Genomic DNA, 27,897 nt, shown 5'->3' on the forward strand with positions numbered 1-27,897 from the left:
TTGAGTAGTTCTAAAACTTCATTAGCTGAAATAGTAGAAGAAGAGGTAGAAGAGAATACTTTATCGGGTACACTGCACTTTGTGAGAGAATGAGTTAAGGAAAGACTGACAGAGAGATATAAACAAATTCAATTTTTTGAGATTTTTGTGGTTTTGTTTGCGTGAAAAAAAAAAAAAAAGAAACAAAAAAAATGGCAGTATCACATAGTAATGAAAACATCGATGCTGTCATCCAGCGAGTAGATCCCTTTTGCTCAATTTGTAACGAAGTAATATTAAGTACGGAACTAACGGCAAGCACTCCATGTAAGCACAGATTTCATGATAAATGTATTGTTGAAGCAATCCGAGTCACACCGGCGTGTCCAACCTGTGCTGCGTGTTGTCTTCTTTCACAATTAAACTATAATAATAATAACTTGGCCGCGGAAATGGGAAATGTTCCTGGTAGGGAGGAAGCGAGAAACGAAGAAGCGGTAGTAGAAGTTCAGGAAAGAAATGATCAAAGAGGTGCTAGGTTCCAAACTAAAAATCGAAATAGAGGTAGGCCTTCTAGTTTAAGGACAGGCATGTCTACTAGATCCAAAACACGCCACTTAGAAGACTTTCGAGCTGACGAGGATGATATATTTTCTAAAAAAACCCAAGGCGAATTAATAAAATATCTACAAGAAACTTTAAGTGTACAACAGGCTAATATAATGGATGATATGGTTGAGATCTTAAACGCTAACATAGAGGAAACAATTCATAAACAACTAGCAGCAATGAATTTAAACCGGGAAAATCCAGCATTGGAAAATCGCGATACTCGAAACAGGGTACCCGAGATGGGCGCGTTCTCCTCAGGAAACCACTCGAATAACAGTGAATCTCGAAGTAGGTCGAATCCTCAAATATCACCAGGGAAAGCTGCTAATATAATACAAAACTGGCGGATAAAGTTTGACGGTTCCAAACAATGTATGAGAATGGAAGATTTTATTTACCGAATTCGATCTTTGACAGAACAGAACTTAAATAATGACTATCAGTTGCTTTGTGATCATCTATATCTACTCTTCTCCAATAAGGCTAGTGATTGGTTTTGGAAATTTCACCGCAACAATACCAATTTTACTTGGGAAATATTTTGTGTTGAGTTTCGTAAACGGTTTGAGGAAGCTGAGACTGATCTAGATATATGGGAAAAGATAAGGAAAAGGCGACAAGGCGAAAGCGAAGCTTTTGATGATTATCAATGCGCAATAGAAGATCTAGCTGATAGGCTTCAGCAAGGCATGTCCGAAGGTCAATTAGTTGATTTGCTGATTAGGAATGCTAAACCTAGTTTACATCATGAGTTACTCCACTTAAGAATATCGAATAGATCCCAATTACGTGTTGAAGTTCGAAAGCATGAACAGTTCTACAACGAAATAAAAACCTTTAAGCCACGCACTCTACGTTCTTATATAAATGAACTAACCGATTCATATGAAAACCAAAACCAAGAAGAGTCGCACGAAACAGAAGAGGAAGTGCTAGAGTTTCAACGAAAGCCTTCCAATGTCATTTGTTGGAATTGTGAAAAACCCGATCATAGGTTTGATGATTGTCTAGAACCGCGTACTATTTTTTGTTATGGGTGTGGTGCCCGAGATGTTTTTAAGCCACGATGTCTAAGGTGTAACCCTACGGGAAACCGGCCGGCGGGTGTGTTTCGCAACAAAAAGTAGACACGCCCGATACACCTAAAATCGTTATGTTCCCTGAATTATGTACAAAAGTAGTCCCTGAAGAACATCCAAAACCGCATTTTTCTACCATTCCATTACATATAAGGCTAGATAGTTAGAATAAGCTTCGAGAACAATTATTTGCCGAATCTATAATTTCTAAGATAAATCTTAATCCAAATAGATCTACGAAACGTCTTAGGCATTATTGGAAATCTATCCGCTCTGATCGTAAGAAAATTGTATCAGCAATTATTAATAATTCTGATGATAGACTTTACGCAGAAGTGTGTATAGAAGGAAACAAATACACAGCTCTCTTAGATTCTGGCGCTACTATAAGCTGTGCAGGCGGTAAGGTAGCGCAATTTCTCTTGTCTCTAAGCAAAACAAAAAGATGCTCTGGAAGCATTCGAGCTGCCAATGGAACCCAGAGTGAAGTCGTTGGGAAGTTGGTAACGGATGTAACGTTTAGAGGAAAAACAGCATTGTTAGATATTTTCCTTATTCCCGGGCTTAAACAAGAAATATATCTTGGAATTGATTTCTGGCATAAATTCGGGTTATCGGAGAAAATAGCGTGCAAACAGGAAGTTCCAGAGCTCGATGTAGGTGGAGAAGGTCATGAGCAAGAGCCGCCAAAGTGGCATGAGTTGTCCGAAGATCAGCAGAGTCGTTTGAATTCCATCATTAAAGTGTTTCCATCATTTTCAAAAGAAGGTTTGGGAAGAACCACCTTAATTCAGCATAAAATTGAAGTTGAACCAGTCAGACCCATTAAACAGAGACACTGGCCAGTTTCACCAGCCATAGAGAAACTGATGTTTACTGAAGTTGATCACATGCTGGCACTGGACGTCATTGAAGAGTCTTCTAGTCCGTGGAGCAGTAATTGCGTCTTGGTGCGAAAGGGAGAAAAGAGTAGGCTTTGTTTGGATTCCCGTGAGGTCAATAAGGTCACTGTTAAAGACGCGTATCCGCTACCCCATATTGACGGGATTTTAAGTCGGCTACCGCCTGCAAAATACATAACGGGAATAGACATGAAACACGCCTTTTGGCAGATCCCACTCGACGAAAAATCACGGCAATATACGGCCTTCACGATTCCAAACAGACCACTATATCAATACAAAACGATGCCCTTCGGGCTTTGCAATGCGCCGCAAACCCTTTGTCGGCTAATGGACCAGGTTATACCTGCGCATCTAAGAACCAAAGTTTTTGTGTATTTGGATGACCTGCTAGTCCTGTCAGAAGACTTCGAGTCGCATTTGGTTATACTCCTGGAAATTGCTGGTTGTCTAAGAAAGGCTAATTTGACGATTAATATCGAAAAATCAAAGTTTTGTATGCGAGAAATAAAATATTTGGGCTTTATAATCAGAGGAGGACAGATTTTAACAGACCCTGAAAAGATAAAAGCGATTAATGAGTTTCCTATTCCTATTTCTCTAAAACAGCTGCGTAGGTTTTTAGGCTTATCTGGCTGGTATCGGCGATTTGTCGAAAATTACGCCACTATAAGCTTTCCACTGACCGAGCTATTAAAAACAAAGAAAACGTTGTCTTGGAATGAGGAAGCTGGAAAAGCTTTTGACCTCTTAAAATCTTGCCTTACCTCAGCGCCTATTTTGATTACTCCTGACTTCTCAAAACAGTTTATTCTACTATGTGATGCCAGCACATATGGAATTGGTTGCGTGCTAGCTCAAGAGCAAGAGGGTGTGGAATTACCTATCGCCTACATGTCGGAAAAATTGTCAAAATGCCAACGGAACTACACAGTTAGTGAGTTGGAATGCTTAGCCGTTATTAAAGGGATTAAAAAGTTTCGCCCTTACATAGAAGGTCAAAACTTCCTGGTTGTTACTGATCATGCCGCACTACAATGGCTGATGAGGCAAAAAGACCTGTCGGGACGTCTAGCAAGATGGTCGATGAAATTACAATCTTTTAACTTTTCGATTACGCATAGGAGAGCCTCGGAAAATATTGTAGCTGATGCATTGTCCCGTCAGGCTCAGCCTGAAATAGAGTCAATGGTTGCGAGTGGGCCTATTATTGATTTGCGTTCGGATCAATTTAAATCAACAGAATATCTTAGTTTAATTGATAGAATTAAAGATAATCAGGAAAGACTTCGAGACTTGAAAGTGATAGACGGATACGTTTACAAAAGAACCGAGTTTGCTGAGGAAGGAGACAACAAAAGGGAGTCGTGGAAACTTTGGGTTCCTTCGGCTTTGATTCCAGACATATTACATCAAGCACATGATTCACAAAGTTCGGCACATTGTGGAATGGGCAAAACGGTCGAAAAAATAAAGCGGTATTTGTTTTGGCCACGAATGGTTAGCCAAATTAGAGAATATATTTCTGAATGTCATATTTGTCGATCTACTAAAAGTCCGAATAAAATTTTAAAACCCCAAATGGGCCGGCCATTAACATCAGACCGGCCATTTCAATGTTTGTATATGGACCTCTTGGGTCCATATCCTCGTACAAAGTGTGGGAATATTGGGTTGCTAATAGTTGTAGATCACAATACGAAATTCCACTTCCTTTGCCCACTTAAGAAGTTCACTGCGCCTAAGATAATCGACTATCTTCAGAATTTTATATTTTTCACCTTTGGAGTGCCAGAAATTGTTTTAACAGACAATGGATCGCAATTTAAGTCTAGTGTTTTTGAAGCATTCCTAACTAGTTTTGGAATTACCCATAGATGTACTGCCATATATTCTCCCCAAGCCAATGCTAGTGAAAGAGTAAACAGGTCAGTTTTGGCAGCCATTCGCGCGTATATTGGTAACGACCACTCCAACTGGGATGCCAATTTAAACGCGATCAGCGGTGCACTCCGAGCGGCGTTACATAGAAGTACTGGGTTTTCCCCATACTTCCTAGCTTTTGGTCAAAACATGATTCTGAACGGAAATGACTATGGTCTTTTGCGCAAACTGAATATACTTAACGATGACGTCACCCTTGACTACCCAGATATGTTAAAGCTCGCCAGAGAAGAGGCCAAGAAAAACATAAATAAGTCATTTGAATTTAATGCCAGAAAATATAACCTTCGTAGTAGAAACATAGAACTCAAAGCCGGCGATGAAGTTTTCGCACGTAACTTTACTCAAAGCAACGCCAGTAAGAAATTCAGTTCCAAATTAGCCCCTGTTTTTATACCAGCTAAAGTCCTAAAGAAGAGGAGTCCATTTTATTATGAGTTGCTTAACGTAGACGGGAAGAAGCTTGGAGTTTATCACCTCAAAGATATTCAGACCAAAAATAAGTAGATTCCAAACAATTCAGATAATGCTCCTTCGAAGTGGTCTTGTTCCATTATCTGCGGTTGTAGTGTCCAACTTAGGTACATAAATTTACAAACATTTCGGTCTGCCCTCGCTATGAAGTTTGTCGGTAGCTGGTAGAATGACAGAGACCGCGTAGATCATCCGATACTACCGCTATGATAAAGCTTTTTGGTTCAGCATAGATTATTGGAAGTACAGACTCCAGAAAATGTTCACGTGCAATCATTCCACTTATATGCCTTGAACTATACACACTTATATTCTTTTGTCAACGGCAGTGTTTGTACTTCAAGTGAAAATTACCAAGGTTACCCACGTGGAGTTCACGTAAGCTTTAACAAAAATGAATTTAGATTAAACCACCAATTAATAGTGCGCCAAATTAAAACAGGGAACTACCAAAAACTCGAGTGAAAAATTCAGAAGGCGTAAATTTCGAAATCAACGATTCGGAGCGATCGCGGGAATCGTCCACCGTCCAGCCCCCCAGCAAAGTGGCTAATTCGATCCGAGAAAATTTGTGAACCAGCTTGGAAAACCCTCAATTTGTCTACGGCGAAGCTGCCGCCCACCGGGCATAGTCAGTGCAGACACGTGGGAATACGGATTACGCAACCGCTACAGCTTCAGTCGCCAAGAACTAGCTACCCTTCTACGCCTACGACTACACGAGATTATAGGCAATTGTAGCGATTAGCTGGATTCACCCCTATAAGGAACCCTTTCCCTGTCCCGGTCTCAAATGAAAAAAACCGGTGCAGGCTGACAAGTGCCCCAAAACGTATTGCAGCGTCATAACTGAATTCAAATACCTGCTCAAATTCATACATCTGTCTTGATTCTCGTTCCGTGGAACTCTTGTGTTAAGTTTCCACACTGCCGCAGTTTGATCAACTTCGTTGCGATTAAAATTTGTTAAAATTATAAAAGAAAACCTACTTAAAGTAGCTTATATTTGCTTATTGCCATGTATTAATATAATTTGTTTTGATTATGATTAACTACATAATTATCTATAACTAAAATCTATAAGTACAGTGAGCAATATGAATTTGGGAAGCTTGGAATATTTCTCTTTATATACATATAACTTAAATTCTTAAATATCTACGATTATACAGAGCATATACATAAACATCGGAATCATCTTGGGCCCAACGATACATCGATGCATATGATTTAAACATCTGTGAGTATTACAATACAAGAATGCAAGCTTACTTCTTGTAATACACCATTTTTATATATATATATATATATTGATTTGAAACTATATATATTCCACCACAAGCCCCAAGTAATTATCTAGTAATTGAAAACAACAAATGAAGAAAGGTATATAGGTGATTAATGTTAAATGTAAAATAATTGTTACTCTTTTGATTTGTTATTGAAATTAAAATGGAATCTCTGTACCTAATTGTGAAAATGATCATGATGGCTTAAATTATTTATATCTCTGTCGGTCGAGTACTTATGCTTATCTCACACAAACTTCAGTTGTAGAACAATAATCTGTGTATTGGGGCAACGCCTGAATTAAATAAGTTGCCATGGTTGGGTGGGTAGAGATAGGGAACAACTAACATCTTTGATCCCTTCACCGGATATAAATCTTCTCTAATCTACCAATTCATTCAAATGCGTGTCGGCGCAGCCTAGGATATTAACGTAAACTCAATATTAATTATTCTATTTTGTTTTTTTTTGTGATCAGCGCATTAAACATTGATTTGTGTTAGTAAACTTAGGTAACTGGGAGAGAAAGGACCCCGACCAATCCGACGAGCTGGACCCGAGCACCGCTAGAATGCGCACCGTCGATCCCAGTTCCTTTTTAATATTGAGTCAGAACCAACATCATGTGGCCAATGTGATAGAAAGAGTCTTATAGACTTTGGCATCGCTTCTTGTCCTAAACAGAACACTACATAACTTGATATCAACTTAGCAGAACAACTATGTTTTTTTAAAAAATAAATCTTAAATTAAGAGCGACAAAATTTTTTCTTTCACGAATAATTTACGGATAAATAACGGCAAAATCCCATTTAAAAACATTTTGGAAAAGTTAACATTTAAGGTGTTGTACTGCTAACTTGATATCAAGTTAGCAGAACATCCTATAACTTTTAAAATAGTTGAGCGGCAAAATTAATTGTTTCACGAATAATTTACGGATAAATAACGGCAAATTGTCAATAAGAAAAAAATTGCAATTTCCAAAGTTGTTCTGCTAACTTGATGCGTATAAAAATGCAAGTTAAAAATAACCTTTAATGGATGTTTATCAGGAATGTTCTAGTTTCTTATTTAATAATTTAATTTAAAGCTGTCAGAAGGTTGTATGACCCACTGTATCTTAAAAATATCGCCCACAAGCATTCCTATCATATCGAATGGGGCAAGTCACATACGTTTGTGCCACACCCACTGGATACTTTTTGGGAAACCCACGCTAGAAAGCGCCTCAAACCAGTGGAAAGTGTCAAACGATTTAAAAAGAAAGCATGAGAAATATGTAAAGAAAATATTTAAAATGCAGATTGATTCCCAATTTAATTGAATAATAAAAATAATATTGGATGTAGGTAATAAAAAAGGTTTACAAGATATTACAAGCATATGTAAATGAAATCGGGTGACCACTTTTTATGGGTGTAAAAGATATTGAGATTTCTTTCGAGCATGTGACCAACATGCTTAATGATTTTAACATTTATTCTAAATGTTATAGCTTTTTTTCTTGCCATTTAAGAACAATTTTAAACAAAGTAAGAAACTTAATGTTTGTTTATAGAAAGATTTTTATTTACAATTTTAAACATTTCAGGAAAATAAACAATAGGATGTTTGTAGTCAAAACTACCGATTTTCCAGCCAGAAAAAATGCGAATAGCTTCGGGAAAAACCGAGGCGAGGCAAGAAATACTGGCAAACATTTTTCGGGAGCTTTGTTGTCTGCCATTGCCGTCCGTTAATGAAGCTTATGAGCAGTGGCGCACAAGTCGCAACTCACTGAACTGCAACAAAAATAACAACCACAGGCACAAGTGAAGCGTTGCAGTGCGCGACAGAGAGGGCAGACTGTATGGCAGAGAGGGAGAGAACGGACCGCAAGCGGGCGGCAACAAAAGGAGAGCGCTTCGCCAGTCAATGGCTGCACCTGTAACCACCTGCCCATACCGCCCATCCCGCCCCCTCTAGACCGCTGCCCCCCTCCCCTCTCCTCCCTGCCCCCTTTCCACCAAAATGAGACAAAGCACAGTTACGCTCGGCTTTGGCGGTTGGCTCATTAATGTCTGACACGTTTGAGCGATCACCGCACTGCAGAAACTCGAAAAAGATACTGATATAAATACAAAAACACAGCCCCAAAAAAAGCGCAGAGTAAACAGCTTTTTAAGCCGCTTTTGATTAACATTAAAAACGCATTTTCAATGTAGATCTGATTCTGCATGCACTGATTTCCGAGAGGAACAGAAACGCAGAGTGGCGTAGCCAAGCAGAACGTTTATAAATATAATACAGTGGATATCAGCTATAAGAGCAAGATACATAAGATTGACAGATAAAAAACAAGATATCTCTGAAAATTATACCATTCTTGAATAAATATTTATGAAAACAACAAACTGATGCTTAAGGATTTTAGAGATTGTTTTTAGATATTTGCTTAATATGAGTTCTATAAGGTCATTTAAGCCCTGGTTCTCTTTAGCCAGAGCTCACTGTTAAAATAACGTATTGGGCGGGAATTATAAATTCAGATATGACACGACCCAAGTAGCAAGTGCAGCGGATGTGATCCATTACGCAAGTTCAGAACGGAAAGAGCGGGTGCGATGGCTCGGGAAAGAGAGATGGATAGAGGAAGGTGGAACATGTGGTTATAACCTTTATGGGGTATTTTAATTTTGGCTTAAATTTTTGGCCCTTCTAGATTCAACTATTTATAACGATCTGGGGATTTTTTTAATTGAGTAATTTGATTCTAATTGTTATATTTCTAATTTTATTAATTAGTAGACATCAATTCGTGTTCGTTTAAAATCTTACATATTGCCATCTTAAAGTTCGCTTTGTAAAATGGTTTAGTATGATTTTTATTAGTTTTATTTGAATTGTTTGATTTTTTGATTGCTTGTATTAACTACTTTGAAAACTTTAAAAAAAATCTACCAAAATAATTCGCAATTTTTCGGCTTTATTGGTTCCATCGGAAACTATATTAGTTGGCCAAATCGACTTACCTTCTGGCTAAAAGCGGCTGCCTCCCTGGCCACGCCTACCCCGTCCGCCGAGTGGGCGTGCGTCGATGGTGAGGTCGCGTAGACGAAAAGCGGCAGCGAACTAAAGTTCCGTTTGTCCTGAAAGCGGCGGCTGAAGAATAACGGTTTGTGGCATCCCGCTGCAGCGGCTAATATTGTTGTTGTTGTTGTTTTAGTAACACTAGATGTTGCAGCTTCTTCTCTGTGCGTTTTTGTTGTAGCTGCGGCTGTTGTTGTTGTTTTTGTTGTGGCTGCTGCAGTTGTTGTTGCTGTTGTGGATGTTGTTGTTTTTGTTGGGGTCGCCATTGGCGTATCGCAATTTTTTGCTTCTTCTTCGGCTTCGCTGCAAGTTGTTGGCGTTGTTGCTTGTGTTTTTGTTGTTGGCATGACTACTACAACTACTATAAATCGAATATAAATATATCGGCGGAGGCGGGGGCGGTGCTGTGGGCGTGTCCCTGCAGCTGCTGGCGTCCTTTATTGTTGTTGTTCTTGTTGTTGTGGTTATTTAGAGCCTTGGCATTATCCTCCTCCATTTTTTGGTTAATAAAAAGTCCGCAGAGAATACCGCTCGCCAAAAAACTAGTAGCACTTGCACATTATCGCGTTATTTTAGGCTTCTTTGTTTTTTTGCAAAAAATAAAGTAAGAATTCTTGGCCAAACAAAAGTGTGAGTTCTGTGTAAAAATGCACACAAAAAAAACGCACGAAGCCGATTGCGGGGGTGGGAGCGAGACGGCGATACACGAGCGAGTCAAATGGCCACAAAAATATGGTTAATAAGCCAAAAAACAAGGGAATCACTTGCACAACCCTACGGCATCGCAAATCCAATCCAAACAGCCACTTATATTAGGTAAATTACTTAATTAACAAGCACTTTTTGTTCAAAATATTTCGCAGACAGTGGTAGCAGAGATGGAACAAAAATCGATGTTCATCCGATAGTATCGATGGTTCCAGGGAGGTGGCAGCACCAATGTTTTTGTCATGCCCTGTAAAGGGCTGTTCACACTGACACCTTTTCGCATCATTAAAATAGCAATTGATTACTTTCAAATAAAATTCTTTTTCGAATATGAATATGAAGATCCAAATACGCATTTTTCTGAAAACGGTCAATAGCTAATCCCAATTGGCGTTTTTTAAAAATGCTTGGATTTAATGCCCGGTTGACGAACGGTCATACTTGGCCGCCATGATGTGCTTTGGGCAGTGTTGGAAAGTCCGCCGTTGAGCCCCCTTGCCAGATCAGCGGACTTAGAAAATTCAAATTTAAAAATAACGCTTTGACAATTATGCAACCCAGTAGCTAGTCGGAGATATTTCACTAGCCCGGATCAGCAGCAGATCAAAATTGCCCAGTAAAAACATTCCGGCAGCCAGCAACACGTTGTGTGCTAACAAATCTACAAACAAATTAATACGTTTTGCGCGCACGCACCACCGAAAAGAGCTAGGGCGAGAAGACAGGACACCTCCGCGCTGCCGGTTTCGTATCCCCCTGACCTGCAAATCCAATTAAAGTGAGTTGTGGACGAGAGTTTTGGCGTTAATCGCACAGATAATAATTAATTGATTTCCCCCCACCAAAGGCGTTGCCACCTAATCGATCTGGCCACCCCACATGAGAGGGAGACATATGCGCCGCTGATGCCCGTCTAGCTGGACTGCTCTATTGGACTGCCGTTTTGCAACACCGCCACCAGACACGCACACCACCCGTCTCGCTCGCACGCCCGCCCTGCCAACGGGACAGCCACTCGCTGCGGTCAATCACATCCGGTCGTCCCGCTCGCACGCGCGCTCGCAAGGCCCCGCATTGATTGGGAAAAAATAATCATCGCCGTAGTCTTCGTCGGGTCGGTCGTTTATACTCGCAGTGCGCTGGTGCTGCTTTATTTCGAGACAAGGGACACAACCGAGAGAGCCATATTTAAGCATCAAAGTTCTGGGGCGCAACGCAGCTTTTGTGTTTCGTTTTCGTTCCATTCTAAGCGAGCAGGAGATTTGTTGAAAACCCCAATTCTGTGCGAAGAACAAAAGAAATACGCGAGACACCAACACCAGCAAACAACCATCCAACCAAACACACACACACACCACCCAGAAAATCAAATTTCAATCAGAAAATGGCGTTAAAAAGAATCAATAAGGTATGTGAAAAAAATAACGAAAAGCTCTGCAAAACGGGTTAAAAAACTGAACTCTTTGGGCAAAACCCAGTTAAAAGTAGGGAAAATGTGAGCAGACACGAATTGGTTCGGGAGAAAAATTTTATGCAAGAAATGTGAAACGTAGGTACTCGACGAAAAGTAGAAGCAAGGCAAGGCGGAAAGAAAGAACGAACGAGAGAAGCGTGCGAGAGGCAGGGGAGGAAAAAAGCTGGCGTTACCTTAATTAATAAGTTTCTAATTAGAAGGAGATTAGGAATTTTAGGGTGGTGAAAAAGGGCTAAGGACGTGTGCGTGTGGTGGGCAAGGCAACGTGTGGTGCAGTCATCGTTTCCGTTACTTCTGCGAGAGTGTGTGTGTTTGTCTGTGCGATGCGTGCGTGTGCCGTGCGTGAAAGTGCAATGCAAATGTGGCTTGTTTGTGTGCGTGAGTGTGCCGGGCACCTGGATGCATTTGCATTAATGCAACTATACGGCGGAGTTTTCGCAGCTCTACGGGCGCTGTTACCCAATACACGCTGTACACGGCGCTCGCACACACTCGCAATCCCACCTCACACACACACACTTGCAAACGCACACACTGCCAGCGCCGCAGAAAGATCCAGCAAAAAATAAAACAGAGCAAAAGCAAGAAGCGTATAAAATTAACCTAACCCTACTTTTTGCGCTGATAATTCAGAAATAGTGTTGCCCCAAGTATATATATAAATATATATGTACATAGGTGGAGTGGCCCAAGTGTGCGTGCTTCGATAATTATTTTTAAAGTGCCTGCGCCGTCGTTTGTCCTTGTCCGGTAATGCCCTTCTACCCCTCATTCTGTCTGGAAATATTATGTTCGGGGGCCCAACATCGCTTTGTTGAAACTTCTTGAAAAACATTAGTAATATCTTGTAGTTGTGTGGAAATTTTACTTGGCGAATTGGGATCTTTTTTTTAAGTTTGCAGCCGGTTATCATAGTCATACCCCCACCAACACAGGCAAATACAAAGTCTCGCCATCACTTGGCTCGCCATTGCATGCCGTCTCGCTCTGGCCTTGGCACCTTCCCTTTGCAGGCGACAGCTGAGGCCGCTCTCTGTCCCGCTCTCGCAATGGGGCAGAGCCAAAGAGAGCGCAAGTGTGTGCGTGCTGGGTTCAGTGTTGCAAAACACTCGCCAGCCAAAAGGGGCCCCCCAAATAATTAGTTATAAATTATAATTAAGCATAATTTAAATACGAAATGAGCGGTGAATGCGGAATTTGTACATTACCTTTGTGAGCGTGAGAATAACGTAAAATACACGCGTGTGTAATTCTGTGTTCTTGTGTGTGGGGGGGTCTGCTGACTGTCTCGACGTCGCAGTCGCCATAAAAGCAGCGCAGCCGGCATCGCGTCATGGCCATTGAGTTTTCCTCGTTTTTCGTAGTTTTTCCTCTATTATAAACTTTTAATTCCTGCCTAAACGAAAACGAAATGGCCAAACCGGAAATAAAAGTATATTTTCCAGTAAAAACTTGGCAAATCACGCACGCCCCCTTTTTGGGGCCAATTCTTCAAGGCTTTTTTTAGTTGGCCTCATTTGCCAAAAAAGAGAGTTATAGAGCGAGAGAGAATAGTCGGCTTAAATGCGGATCAAGCTCTCTCGGAAGGTGCACTGGAAAAAATCTGTTTAACATTTAAAGGAAATAATTGGATTAACGTAAAAGCCACAATAAAGGCCATAAGTAAAAAATATCTCGATTTAGTGACTCATATTTTTTCTATTAAAATTAATACAGATTTGATCACAAGAAGTCTAATTTAAATGACTCAAAAATATACATACATTAGTCATTTCTATATTAAACTTCACGTTTAAAATTGTATTTGTAATATCGAAATTTCTCTCTGTGTACAAGCGTGCGTGATTGTTTTTGTTTTCACTTTATTTGGTTTGGCTTTTATGAGTCATAAGCACTCTGTGACTCCAACCGAAAAAATGAAATGTAACAATTTCTTGTAATTTATTTTTGCTCAACAGGTACAATTTTCGGAGTGAGTGAGTGAGATGGGGCGTTTTTTCTTTTCGCGACGGCTATTTTTGTTGTGTTCAACTCAAATTTTGGGGTGCCGTTACAAACACAAGCACACATAAGAAGTTTTAGCTGCTCACTCTTCTTTCTCCTGCTCCCCTTTTCACTTCACCCCTGAGCCACGCTCTTCTTTCGCAGCTCATCTTCATTATTCTTTTTTTATATATACATTCTTTTTTTTGCCGGTTTACCTTACACCTCATTCTCTCTCCTCTTTTTGTGCCAGTGTGTGTGTGGGGCAGCTGTGATAACTGAAGAAGAGTCAGGACTGAGAGAGAAGGGGGAGCCGCTCAGCTGTGTGCGTGCGAGTGCAACAGAGATGGAGCGAGTGGGCAGGGGTTGGGGCAGAGGGAGACAGCGCCATTTGTGGTCCGGGCCAACGAACTTGATTTTTCACGTCTCTCCCTCTCGCTTGCTCTCGCTTTGAACGCAACTCTCGCATAAAAGTGTTTATTTTGTATCCCCCATATTTCTGTTTTTAAATTCTGCATTTTAAATTTACATCATTTGCATGCCAACCACACAAATGTACGCACCCTAGGAAGCACAGTAGATATCGGTGCATTATAGACCAAAACAAAAGAACAAACGACAACCGGAAGACATTAGCGATAGCCATGAAATTCACTTTTTGACTATGTATTTTCCACTCGGAAAACGGTTTTGGGTGTTCCTGTTACAACCACTAAATGACGTTCAAAACAGGACTGTTAAAATTTTATAAAGATCCCTAGTAACCTGACTTTTTTTTATTTATTTAAAGATAGATTTTACTATGTGTTTTCACATTCTAAAGCGAATAATGTATAATAATAAAATATTTCAATTACTAATCTATGAATACAATTACTAATCTATGAATATTTCTTTTGTTTAATAGGAACTGCAAGATCTGGGCAGAGATCCACCTGCACAATGTTCAGCCGGTCCAGTTGGAGATGATTGTAAGTATGGTTAATGTTATTCACCATTTCGAAAATTCGCCATGAGTCAGCAGTATGTTATGGGGAGCTATGAGCTAAGTTTTGATTTCACCATATCTTGTGGGAGCTAAAAAAGCGAAAAAATATGGGAATTATTTTTGAGTGGCCAAGTTTACGTCAATTTTTGTTTTGCTCTGTAGAGAGTTCAAAAAAGGGTTTGCATCCCTAAGTCGCTAATCAAAAATTCACATATTGTCGATCTCCACGTCATTTCAATCGTGACTAGGCATTTGTACACCTATTTGCGGCTACGCAAGCTAAGCCTATGCTAATTTGGGATTCTTTTACACCGAGTTTGGATTCAGTTCTTTATATTGTGATAGCGACGGCCTCCAAACAGCTGATCGCCATGACTTGGTTCTGGTTTCAGAGCTTGTTGTTCTTTTTTCGCTGTCTTGGACTCAATTCAAAAACTGACGATGCCGACATGCAATTAGTCAACAAATTCACACTGGTTTTGGATCGCATTCAGTTACGTTATAACACGTAGAGTGATACTGAATACAAACAACCGTTACTGAAAAGCCTTCAAAGAAAAAGAGGTGTCAACCATATGGGGGTCACTCTCCAATGACGTCACCTAAAAGTGAAATCGTGCAATTACATAGTCTTATTGAAGTCGATTTCTGTTAAAAAAAGAGCTCGATATACTTTGCTGAAAATTAAATGTTATAAGAAAGAGGAAATTACCGAGTATGTTTATTTAAAAACCCCAAATTTTACTATATTTCTTATTTACTTCCATAACTTAATGGGGGAACTGGATAGAAATGCATTTTGTATTTTCTGCAACGCCGTTGAAAAGCTTTTCTGAATCACGTATTACATTTGTGTAAATGAAAATCTTCTTAAGAAACGACGAAATGCTGAAAACCTATATTTGTTATACTAAAGCATTTTCCATGGCATTTTTCTTTGTGTTTCATTTCCCTGTTTCTCTGCTCGCGAGGAAATTGAACTCATTCAAGTTCCCCGTCAGGCAGTGAATAATGCTAATTGTCATCGTTTGTTGATAATTGCGGGTAGTCAAGCGATTTCACTCGATTTCTATTATCAGTAATCGTCTATAAGTTGTGTGAACATATACATATATAAACGAAAATGTTTGTATATATCTATACTTAGGTGCAAATTCGACTGAACTGTTTCCGCAGTCGTTATCATTGTGCCTGCATTATCATTCGGCAGTTTCAAACCCTTCTCCAAAAGTTCCGAGTATCTGGAGTAAAAAACGGGAATTGCAGCAAAGGGCGGGGCCTATTTTGGATTTGTGGGTGTTGGTTGGGTGGCGAATTTTCCCTCGAGTGCAATGACAACTCCCCAGCATATTTCGCTCAGTGTGGGGTTTTCTTTCCATTCGTGTAAGTGGAATTAATCCATTGAAATCGTAGTACGGCAAAAGAAACCTTATGATTTAATCATGTATTTAAAATGAAATTGATTGAATGCTTTTGAGCTAAGCTACCGAGGAGAGATTAAACATAGTTAGTAATGACAGCTTAACATTCCATTTAATTAAGTCGTCGTTTAAAAAAAAAGGGAGTAATAAATTAATTTTATATATCATATCAAGTATATTTGCATTGGTTTTATTTATTATTTCGATAGCTCCCTTCAGGATTTTTATCTGTTAGCAATGCCCAGAATTTATTGATTATTGTTTAAGTGGCAATATCGTCATGGCTGCAGCTATGAGACTACTTTAGTCTGAGCCTGAGCTATGGCAAATACAATGCCGTCGCAATCCCCGCACTCAAACTCCACACTGCAAATGGACAAATGAACATTTCGTGTAATTATGGTCAAGGCAGCAGCTGGTTACCGGGGGCCCAGTTCCCAGTTCTCAGTTCTCAGCCAAACAGAGAGGGTTTCCCCAATCGTATTCGTTTAGTTCCCCAGGATGACATTGACGGCATAGCCAGTAGCTCTGTTTTGGCCATGGTTTTGAGCCAGCTGCCACACGTTCCGTGCTCTCTCTTCATACAATTTGCTCAAAGAGTACAAGGGTATTTATACGCTAGTTTTGTGGGTTAAAAGAGTATATAGAATTTAAGGTACAAATTATAGTACAAAAATTAAATTAAATTGGAATTATAAAAGAAAAAGTCATAAAGGATACATTTCAAACTTTAAAAGATAATATATTTTAGATATTTTGCATAATAATATTTATACCCAATATATTTTGAATATTAATAGCGTAGTTAAGGGAATGCTATCTTAGAAATACCATTTGTTTTTTAAATATTTTTGAAAGTCACTTTGATTACAGGGTATCTTCCTAATGATATTCTCTATATAAACGTTTTGGTTTTTGTTTCAAGGGAGAGAGTCATTTGGTGCTTTTTCTGCTGCTGACGTCGCTGCCAATTGTCGGTGCCAAGGCTCTTTGGCTGGCATTGTTTGTGTTTGTTCTTTTGTGGAGGAATCGCCAAAGAGCGTGGCCATGAGAAAGGAAGTGGTGGGGTGGTGGGAGATACTGAGAGAGTGGTGCAGTTATTTAGATGAGAGCGAGTTTGCTGCATTGAATGCACATACAGTGAGGCCTAGAACCGTGGAAATAAGAGATTGAATTTCGTTAAGAAGCAATTTAAACGTTTTTTAGATGTATCGTTGAATAGTTTTGAGTTGAGAGTTTAGTGCCTTTAGGAATAAATATATTTCCTGATACTTACTATGCACAATTTTTAGTAGCCAAGTCAAGGGTACTCAACATTTTCCAGTACGTGCTGTTACTGTACACACAATTATTCAGCTCCAGGGCAGATTTAGGACTCAATGCAAATCAGAGCAAACAAAAAACGTTTTACTGCAGATGCATTTTTTGTTTGCTCTCTAGGGTTCTATCTCATTATCTTAACTGCGTTCTTACAAATGTTTGATTAATGTATTTCTTTTTCTTTGCAGTATTTCACTGGCAAGCTACAATAATGGGCCCGGTAAGAGGAATATAAGATCAGCTGGATGAGTGATCAAAATCGAGCTATCAATTGATCTGATTTAGAGCCCAAATTATTTTGGTTGATTTATTTGCATTTTGGTTACGGATTGGAGTTCAGTTTTCATAATAGCAGAATAAAAGATCACATAATAACATTTAAAAATGTATAAATAGATTTTAATGTAGTAACGAGGGTGTACTTTATTATTATTTAGCTGTGTAAATTGTGTAAAAAAGTTACGCCAGGTGATAAGCAGGATGATTAGACTGAATAGATAACTTCTTATAGCAGATTTGTAATCTTTTAGTAAAATAGAACACCACTATAAAATGTAATTGACTTTTGTTTACAGAACAATCAATTTTAATATATTTTGTTGTAGGAAATTGTTATTAAATCTTGTAAAAAAGATCAAGATCATTCGTTTACAAAATAGTTATTATTCGCATCTATGAACTGAGCCAATCCGCTTTTACCAAAGAGTAAATCAACAGCAAATAAATTTGACATTAAATATCAACTAATGGACGTTATTTCATTTTTCTTACAGCCGGACAGCCCTTACCAAGGAGGTGTATTCTTCTTAACTATACATTTTCCAACAGACTATCCCTTTAAACCACCCAAAGTGGCTTTTACAACGCGCATATACCATCCAAACATCAACAGCAATGGATCGATTTGTCTCGATATTTTAAGATCTCAGTGGTCGCCAGCATTAACTATTTCAAAAGGTGAGTGTTCCATGAGCTTTGAAATGAAAACGATTCTAATATTTGTTCTTTTCTCTTGCAGTCTTATTATCAATTTGCTCTCTACTCTGTGATCCCAATCCAGACGATCCTCTTGTTCCAGAGATTGCCAGAATATATAAAACCGATCGGGAAAAATACAATGAGCTGGCACGAGAGTGGACTAGAAAGTATGCTATGTGATGCGTTCCAGATTGCAGCAGTCCAACAGAATCAGCAAATTCAACATCAACAACAGCAGCAGTAAAGGCAGATGCAAATGCAGATGCATCAGCAACAGCAGAAGCAACAACAACAGTAAAAGCAACAGCAACAGCAACAAAGATAACATCAACAGTTTACAATAGTCAGAATCAGAAGAAGAGGAGCTGCAGCCGCGGCATTGTTAATGGCAATGGCCGCCGTGCGGTTGACCACAACAATAACCACAATATCAGCAGGAACTGCGGCCACAGCAGCAGCAACCACAACACCAACAATCGCCACAGCAACATCAGCAACAGCAACTGCAGCAGCAACATTAAGAACAGCAACTGCAACTGCAGCAACAAGATCAGCAGCGGCCGCCGTCAACTTCGTCGCTGCTGTCGCTGCCACCGCCTCCGCAGCGGCATTAGCATTAGGAACAGCAACATTGGCAGCGGCAAACGCCAGCGGAACGGAGGCCTTGCAGCAGCAGCAACTGGAGCAACAACTGGCAGATTGGTGGCGGACTGGGAATAAATGTGTTTTGACCGAACAGAAACAGAACAGCATAAACGGAAATAATTTAATAATAATTACTGAAAAAATTATGTAAGCATTAAACATTAAAAGCTAGACAGCTACCAACAACAGCATCAACATAATAAGTTTAAATACAAAGAAAAACAAAACTACAAATAAAAATCAGCTGGAAAAATTATTATTATTATTATATTATATTTAAAGAACCGGAAAAATAAAAATTGCAAAAATTCAATTTAACATCAAGCGCGCCAAAGTGAAGAAAGCCTTTAGCCGAAATCGCTTTCTATCACTATAAATGTTTGAAATCAATGAGGTTTGAAAATTACTTTTGTTGTCTTTAATTTGTTAAGATATTTCTAAATGTAGTTTTCTTCAAATTTCTTAAACATTTTCTTGTTTTTCTTCAACTTTTGTGAAGCTGTCTTAAATTTTGTAATTCCCCAAGAAATTATTTTAAAATATTGGATTTAGTTTGACACCTTTTGTAAATGGTTTATGTTATTTTTCCTACATTTGAGTTTGCCAATTACTAAATAGATGCTGCTGCATTTGGTTTCACATTTGTATTTTGATTTTGTTATCAATGCCTATAAACTTGATACTCCACTCTTGTCTTGTCTTAGTCCTAAACTGAAAGTCAGCGGTTATTCAGCTTTTTTGAATAATTAGCACGTTGTAAAGATCTGGATGGGTTTGTTGATAATTTTTATTAGGCCATCTGGCAGCAAGTCTAATTTTGATAATTATTCTCAGTGTATAACTTTTTAATTGGACAACATCATTTGGACTTTGAAATGGGTTGCTGTGAGCTTTTGTTGTGAATATACAGCTATCTTATGGCCACGACAATGCCAAGTGACAGCTTTCTTAGGTCAATAATTACACTTTTTAATGGTTTTCGTTTAATGATGTTCTCAAGTCAAGGAAATTTATAAACTCGGTCAATGCGAAGGGCATTTTCAAAGAGAGCTTAAAGCGAAGGAAAAGGTAGCTATAAATATTCAAAGAGTGCTGATATAAAATTGAGAAATTATTCACGGTTACCATGGAAAAAATAAAAATATTCAGCGAGCGTTGGCGAATAATGTGGTGAAGAGTGGTGGAAAGGCAATGGAAATATTCCGCAAACGTTTGATGGAACAAAATTAGGAAAAACAAAAATTGAATTTAATAGACCCTTTTAGTTCAGTGGAAAATCATGCAAAATGATCTACCAAAAGTGATCACGGAGCCGCAGATTTATAAGATACCATTTTAAAGAGCAATGACAAATGAAATTTAAATATTCAGGAAGCGCTTTTGAAGTTCCAGTGTAAAATCTCCGATGGCGGCAACGGCCACAGCATGCTAAATTAGCATTTAATCAATTCAAATACAAAGTAAAAAAGAAACATGCTCGCGCGCCAAAGCTTCGTTTCGTGGAGCTTTTGCGAGATCAGTCTTTTAAGAGCCCCACATTCTTCTCTTTGTAGCGAACTCTCTTTCTTCCACGGCAAATATTACACTCGAGGTCTGTGAAAATTTTCAGTTGATATTTTTGCCGCGTCGCGAGAACTTCTCAGCTCGAAGTGAAATTCCGATTTCTATTCCGTGTGTGGCCAAGTTAAACTAAAGTAAATCAAAATCAATTGAAGGTTATCTGGACCCTTAGAAATGGCAATTAACAACTGCATTTGTTGGGACACGTGCTGAGAAAGCTGCCTGCGGGCGATTGACCTGGAACACTTTTAGAAATTTTGGTTATGCAAACGGTTTTGTGAGAGAAATGTGTGCTATAAAAGAAATAAACTCAAAATTGCAGTCGTGGAAACAAATGTTTCTTGCTAAGCACACAGGAAACAATTTTATGGCTCAATTAAAATCGAAAATGAATGCATAATCTTAAATTTTAATCTTTGTTTTCCGATTTTTATAAGAAATCATATTCAATATACATATATTTATTAAGTGATCCTAAATAATACTATTAATAGTTGTTTATCCTTTATTCTTATCTTCATTTCTCTTAATATGAGGATTAGTCCCTGACAACAGAGCTGGACTTATTACAGTTGCCCACTTTTGAGACCTTTTTAAGAAAAGGTTTTCATCCAGCTACAATCAGTTCAACTTTGAAGAAAGTTCAAGCGATAAAGAGTGAAAAACAGAGAGGCTACAGAGAGAGAAGCTCGCTGTCTTTGTTGTCTTCAACATGGCAACACGCTCCCCACTTGGCACCATTCAAGTTGTCTTTTGTTTAGAAGCTCGACTCGATTTTCGCACTCTTCTGCGAAATGGGGAGGGGGTGGATAACATGCCGGTCTCCAACTGGCGATCACAGTTTAAATATTTACCCGGACACACGATCTCTAACCGAGCTGAATTTCTGTAAATTTCATCAGGCTTCCAAGTCGCCATGAGTCCCCGTCCCCGAGAGGTCCTTGAGGAAACAGAACTATCGGTGGAATCGTCCACCTGCTACTTACGAAAATCTGGAAAGGATTCTGCGGACAACTGTTGGGTAAGTGGACAAAATTCGCGAGCTTAAAGAAAATCGCTTATCTGTAATAACAATAATGGGCAAAGTTTACAAGGGAGTGGGCCTGCATTATAGGGGGTTTAAGTGTGCCAGCAAGTGTTTTATACTTTTTTAGTACTTACTTAATTAACCCGGAAACTGCAGGGCTTCAAATCCGCTCCTGTTCTCAAAGTCTCTTAACGGCACGTGCATCGCATCGCATTCAATCACAGCTGTCAGGCCCCAAAATGTGAGGTGTATGGCCCTCCGAAAAGCTGAACCAAGAGCTCAGAAATATAACCTTACACAAAAGTGGCAGAGTGCGCGATTTTCGCCATTGCCCCAGGGCTATAGCCACTAGATCTCCACAAATGGAGCCAAGGTCAAGTCGGTATTATTATTTGTAACCGATTAGAGCTTGCCACACCGATATCTTGTTATGCATTATGTTTACACACATGCCCATGGGCCTTGCGAAAGTCCCCACGCGGAATTCCTGAACTTCGACGAAAGCTGAAACTGGTTTTCTGGGCTCGATTTTCAGTTTTCGGTTTTTATTTATGTCTCCCGTCGTCAGCGATAAAAACACATCATGCATCCGTCTGTATTGAGATCATGTAAACAATTAATGCGAGTTGGAGAGAAAAGCCCGAGCTTTCAAAATTGTGCAATTTTTGTTTATAAAAGGGTTCTCAATGTGCGATCAATCATAAAGTCGATTGGTTATATAATAAGGGGGCTTGTCTTCATCAAACAAAAACGCAGTTTTCCCAAAAATGGTTATTTAAAAAATTCATAATAAATAGGAAATATTTTGAGTTTGATAAACACAGTTTTTAAATGGTAAAATATTATATGTTAATTTTTGTATTGGTTCAGAAACGATTTATTGATGAAAAATGAATAAAGATCTATAGATTTTCTTGAGTGTAGTCGATAATCAACCTGACTTGACCAAAACAGGCTGCTTGCACAAGAAGCGAAAGCTCATCAGCCACGAAATTTCGCATAATTTCAGCATAACCGCCTGCTGAAAAATCTTAAAAAGACCTCTCTCTAGTGAAAAGATTGCTCAGCATTTTTGACTCAATAAAAACAGCCTCTCGGCGGCTGCAAAACTATAGAAAGCTTTTCCACAAGCTTTTTTGATTCACATCATTGGCCACATTGGATATCGGGAGGTTTTCAGTTGCCAGCTAGTTGGCAATAGCAACGGTTTACTTATTTCCGCGCTCAGTTGAAAAACTCCTCAAGGAGTCGCGAAACACTTGGAAAACACTGTTTTGAAATGCCCATTTTGGTGTATTTTGTGTGTTGAAATAAAATATTTTTATGCGAAAAAAATAAGGGAAAATAAAAACATAAAGAAAACAGACATTATAGCATAAAGTTCCAACGATTTTTACTTGGTGAAAAAAATTACAAAAATGGAAACTACAATTGTTACTACAACAACAACCGAATTGAAATGCATTATACGAGGCAACAAAAAGAAAGATGTAAGCTGGGTTCCAAACTCTAAATTTCTACTGTGTGTATTGCGACAAACTAAACAAATGGCTAAACTACGTCAATGGATAAATGAATGTAACATCCTGTTTATCGATGGCATTCCATTATATTTTCTATTTGCCCACAATTACTACGTTTGTTTGCTAGAATCTGGAATATTTTCGTATTTGTTCGAAAATATTTAACAAGTTACAATGTCAAGTGTCACGCTTGTGTAAATTTCTGTAGGAAATTCACTTTTTCTTAGGGCTGTAATTTTTGAGTTTTAGTGATAAAATATGGTTTACATTCACATTAATATTCAGTCAAAATTTTAACAAGATGTATTCATGGGTCTAATATTTTTAAGATTATACATAGATACTTTAAGTTGTAAACTATTTTTTAACCTTCTAAAATAGATTTAAAACTAATTTTTTTTCCTAAAAAAAATGTGTTGTTTAAATTTATCCTACACGCCTTGCTATTGAATAAATATTTTATTGTTGAGAAAAGCAATTACATAAACAAATTCATTTCAATTTTAGCAGATAGTCAATGGGAAAACACTCAATATTATTATTATTTGCAAATAGGTAGCGAAAGATATTCTCTTTAACCTTTTAGTGACTCTTGCACCGAGTGTTAAGTGTTTGTAAAATCTATTCAAAGTAGTTACAATTTAGCATTGCACTATGTTGAATATTTTACATTTTAACAAAGTTGCATCGAATTGGGGGTATATTAGGTTAAATAAAGAAATACAAAAATATGGTTTATCGTAAAAATGAAACAAACATTTTAGGTATTAATGAAACTATATTTTATCCTATTAAATGCATTTATGGGCTCAAGTGCAAATGCTATCCAAACACGGAACGCAAAAAATGCATAACAATTTGTAAACACAACGTCATCGAATTGAATAAGATACTTGCTTTTGCACTTGCACTTGCCCTCCCACACATATCGTTGTTGTTGTTTTTATTGTTATGCATTAGATTTAGAAGCTGGATAAACAAATTAAAGTCAAGCCCCCTTTTGCTGTTGTTGTTGCTGTTTGTTTATGGGGTTATTAGTGATGTTGTTATTATTGCATTATTGCAATGCTCGATTGTTTACACGCGAAACCGAAAAACGAAAGCCCCAGAGAAAAACAACAGCAACAACTGAAATATCAGGAACCGCAGAAAAGATAATAATAAAATCAGCAAACAAATCAATTTTCGACTGCAGTTGCTGTTGTCTAAAAATATATAATGCCGAAAACCGCCAGTTGGCAACGTCTGTTTATAAGGCGGAAGAATAAATCCGTTCTTGTCCTCAATTCAAATTAGTTTTTGAGTTGCCTAATCGCTAATTGATAAGGTTTCCTTTTTAACCTCTTCTCTTTTTCAGATCGATGGTCAACTGGTTACGGACTCTTCGGACGCATCGCATCAATTTCCGTCCGACGAGGAGCCCAATATTCTGGGGCATGGACCCAACTATGACGAGAAGTTGTCCAAATTCAAATGGCTCTGCAATTTCGATGATGTGAGTTAACCCACACGATCTTGGGGGTCAATTTGGCGGCAATTGTCGCGCACTCAGAATTTTAATTGATCGCAAATTGTATTTGGCGAATTGACAAAAAGCCACAATCAGGGACAAATGCGAGTTCAAGCCATCGCGAATTTATATCAAATGTTTTTCTGTTTTTCATCGATTTACATGGCGTTTTAACTCTGACTTTTGGCTTATTGTTATCGTCATATGACCAAAGACCAAAGCGATCGCTCGTTGTAAAATGGCCAAAACGCCGAAATATGTGAAATCCGCCATGGCGGTCGAGTTGGCAGCAATTGCTAAATAATACAATTAGACAACAAACAAACCCACCAAATGCCAACTGAATCAAGGTCGCGACCAGCAACAAATAAAAAGCTTTACAGCGGGTATTTAATATTTAAATAGCGCTGGCAAATAAAAAGAAGCCACTGTTTTGGAGGTGTATACTGTTGTATGTTACATGTCTGTGAAAATCCCCAAGTCATCGAATTTCTGGGATTTTTTGGAGCCCTACTGGTAAAAAGCTCTCGAAACAATTCCATTTATTTTGAACAAGTTCCCAAGCAATTTTAAACCAGACTTAAAGTGGGCTTGAAAATATAATTGCTTCCGATTCAAAGTCATAAATACGATTTAATTTGGTATTATTATTATACTTTTTACAAGTGTATGTTACCTACAAATGTTAATCTCATTTATAAAATAAAAAATTAAAAAAAATTTTTTTTTTCCCAAATGCCTCACCTAGTCTTTTTTTACATTTAAAACATTTCTCTACAAGATTCCTAACTAGAAAAATTGGATTAATTAGTTTTATTTATTTTTAATTGAACAAAATGAAAAGCTTTTTCGACTTTGATTGGGCGGGATGCCAGAGCCAAAAGGTTTCCTCCATTTGTTTTAACGTTTCTATTTTTTGTGCTTTTCTTTGTTTTATTTTCAATGCTGCGCATTCGATTTGCATGTCTTATCGGCTTGGAAAAATTCGTATTTATTTGGAATGTTTATTCAATTGTGTTTGGTTTATTTTTCGATGCAGGCCCCCAGTCACTTGAAGTTCAACCCTTATATCCGCCGAGGTTACCGCACATTCCTATCCAACAAGCTGTGCTTGCAGAGCATTTTTTGGTGGACCAATGAGACGGTAAGATACTATATTAATTCTGTCTATCTTAATGTTAAGTAAAATTTAGATCCTAGAACCTGATAGATATTTTTTAGATTTTAATTAAAGTTTTTTCTTTTTATAGATCAATATCTGGAGCCATTTGGCCGGGTGTATCCTGTTCATTGGCTTGACGATCTTCGACCTTCAATTCCTGCGCCTCCACGCCTCCTTGAGCGACCAGATCCTGGTGGTCTGTCTGCTGGTTTGCTTCTGCCTCTGCATGCTGATGTCCGCCATATACCACATATTCTCCTGCAAATCGGAGGAGCATTATGAGTTATTCCTATCCGTGGACTTCCTGGGCATCTCGCTGTCGCTGGTGGCCATCTATATCAGTGGAATGTACTACGCCTTCTGGTGCCACACCTTCCTGCGCACCCTGTACTCCACGATTGCCCTGGGCATGTTCGCCCTGGCCATTGCCGTGCAGATTCCCCGGCTGAATGTGTCCATGAACGCCAAGGTGTCGGTGCTGCTGCTGTGGTCCGCCTACGGGATTATTCCGCTGGGCCACTGGGCGGTGGCCATGGGCGGCCTGGAGAACGAGCTAGTCAGGGTAGGTACCATAAAAAATAATAAAATAATCAAAAATTCGGATTAGAAAAAAATTTCAAAAATCTGCTTTCACAAAAAAAAAATGATTTGACAAAATATAACTTTTTTCATTGAAACATTTTCAATTCGAATTCATCTTTTATTTTATGAATACAAGATTTTATAAAATTTTGAACAAAACAACTATTTATTTATTTAATTTAAAATAACAATTTCCGTTTTTAATAGAAATCTTGAAAGGCAACTGAATGTATTCTAACTCTTTTCAAAATACGACTTTTTAAGACTTCATGTATTTCGAAAAAAAGCTTTTATTTATATTTATGATTTTAAAATGTTTTTTTGGGACTTAAAAAGGTATTTAAAAAGGCTGACTAAATTTCTTAGAACTCTTATTTATTAAATCCACTTTTTTTAATCAATGAATTATTCAACCTTTGCAGCTGATGGTGCCCCGTATCGTGGTAATGTACTTGCTCTGCCTCGTCGCCTTCGTTTTCTACGCGGCCAAAATCCCGGAGCGCTGGTTCACCGGCAAGGTGGACTTTGTGGGACACTCGCACAACTGGTGGCACCTGATCATTGTGGCGGCCTTCTACCACTGGCACAACACCGGACTGGTCTATGCCGAATATCGCCTGAATAACGGCTGCAGTGCCCCCGTTCTCGCCTGAGATTTGAGATCGTAAATCCAAGATCCGAGGAGCGGAAATGGCAGCGAAAACGGAAATGGGACTCTAGTAGACTCTAGCCTAGTGTAAATAGTTTATGGGGCGCGCTTTATCCGCTAATAACTAATATTTAGTTGTAGTTGTTGACCGATATGATTAATTTATGTGTAACTTACCGATTAGTTAGGGTTTCGTGTTATGTTAGTCAATCCAAAGAGTTGGCTTCGCACGAGCGGAATGATGGTTTCTCTCTTTACTTCCTAATTCATTTCATTTTAAAATACAATGTCTTTGAAATTGCATGTGTCTTGAGCTGAAGCTGTGTTAGTCTTGTTGACTCGATTTTTACAAATACTTTAAATGCAAATATAATATGAAAAGTACAAAACAAGTTGAGCTGATGTATTTATTGCTATTATCGCTATTCAGTTTGTATTTGACTTGGTTGGTTTTCGTCTTATCTGTAGTTACACTTGATCATAGATCATTTGTGAATTTTAAACTTTTAGATTTTTTAAAACTTAACGACTGTTAAGTTAACAGTGGTGGTTAGCGAATACACCATACTAGCTTAGCAAAGACATCCATCTGTCGATGATGTCGATAGTTTCGCTACCGAGTCACAAATGGTAACCCTAGTTTTGTTTTGAAATGTAGTAGATGGCGTGTTAAAACGCTATGTTAGCCAAGATTTTTGGGATTGTGAAACATTATTGTTTTTAGAAGGGTTTATATTAAGGTTTTAATTGATATTTTATCACCACCTTGAGATCCAAAACATATCAAAAATTTCTAGATGGCGTGTTAGATCTAACATTCCAGTGATCCGAACACCCCGAAGTTATCAATAGCTTTCAATAAAAAGTAAGAGTCTCGGCTAAGAATTCCACTGGATCTTAGGGGAGTATTCTTTGAGACTTGTTAGTTATTACTCTCTGAGTTAATGACGGAGATGGGTTACGTATAACTGCCACTTACTTTTGCTTACGTTTTGACGCTTACGTTTTGACACTT

The 27,897-nt window shown here is 38.5% G+C and overlaps 3 protein-coding genes and 1 long non-coding RNA gene across 9 annotated transcripts in view; 3 read left to right on the forward strand and 1 right to left on the reverse strand.

Annotated features, from left to right (window-relative positions):
• Positions 1-10,237, reverse strand: part of jvl (javelin-like) — a 70,011-nt gene extending 59,774 nt beyond the window's left edge. For 2 of the 3 annotated variants that reach the window (XM_017147097.3, XM_017147101.3), the window contains exon 1: positions 9,295-10,236. In XM_017147097.3, the coding sequence (XP_017002586.3) occupies positions 9,295-9,699 (405 nt within the window). In that variant the 5' untranslated portion in view covers positions 9,700-10,236. Of the gene's footprint in view, positions 1-9,294 lie in introns of all 3 variants that reach the window. The other variant, XM_070217014.1, reaches the window with a different exon arrangement.
• On the forward strand, positions 4,794-8,220 carry LOC138913596 (uncharacterized). Of its 2 annotated transcripts, none has more exons than XR_011419387.1 (4): positions 4,794-5,368; positions 5,433-5,822; positions 6,163-6,230; positions 7,875-8,220. It is a non-coding gene; the product is annotated as an uncharacterized lncRNA (long non-coding RNA). The 2 variants fall into 2 exon arrangements; XR_011419388.1 differs by lacking the exon at positions 7,875-8,220 and adding an exon at positions 6,784-6,801.
• A 411-nt stretch (positions 10,238-10,648) lies between the features above and the next one.
• On the forward strand, positions 10,649-19,125 carry eff (ubiquitin-conjugating enzyme E2 eff). The gene is made up of 6 exons (XM_017147139.3): positions 10,649-10,838; positions 10,908-11,468; positions 14,425-14,488; positions 17,435-17,466; positions 18,020-18,203; positions 18,265-19,125. Exons 2-6 carry the CDS (start codon positions 11,445-11,447, stop codon positions 18,402-18,404), a joined length of 444 nt encoding a protein of 147 aa, XP_017002628.1. The 5' UTR covers positions 10,649-10,838; positions 10,908-11,444; the 3' UTR covers positions 18,405-19,125.
• Positions 19,126-20,454: 1,329 nt separating this feature from the next.
• Positions 20,455-27,274, forward strand: LOC108061096 (progestin and adipoQ receptor family member 3). 3 transcript variants are annotated; one of them, XM_017147136.3, is made up of 6 exons: positions 20,455-20,584; positions 21,332-21,450; positions 24,337-24,474; positions 25,529-25,633; positions 25,740-26,213; positions 26,656-27,274. In XM_017147136.3, exons 2-6 carry the CDS (start codon positions 21,346-21,348, stop codon positions 26,884-26,886), a joined length of 1,053 nt encoding a protein of 350 aa, XP_017002625.2. In that variant the 5' UTR covers positions 20,455-20,584; positions 21,332-21,345; the 3' UTR covers positions 26,887-27,274. The 3 variants fall into 3 exon arrangements, with proteins under 3 accessions (XP_017002625.2, XP_070073978.1, XP_017002627.2); XM_070217877.1 differs by having other exon boundaries at positions 20,467-20,563; XM_017147138.3 differs by lacking the exons at positions 20,455-20,584; positions 21,332-21,450 and adding an exon at positions 22,626-22,946.
• The last annotated feature ends 623 nt before the right edge of the window (positions 27,275-27,897 follow it).

The sequence above is a fragment of the Drosophila takahashii genome, chromosome 3R, assembly GCF_030179915.1.
Source record: "Drosophila takahashii strain IR98-3 E-12201 chromosome 3R, DtakHiC1v2, whole genome shotgun sequence".
Classification (NCBI taxonomy): Eukaryota; Metazoa; Arthropoda; class Insecta; order Diptera; family Drosophilidae; genus Drosophila; species Drosophila takahashii.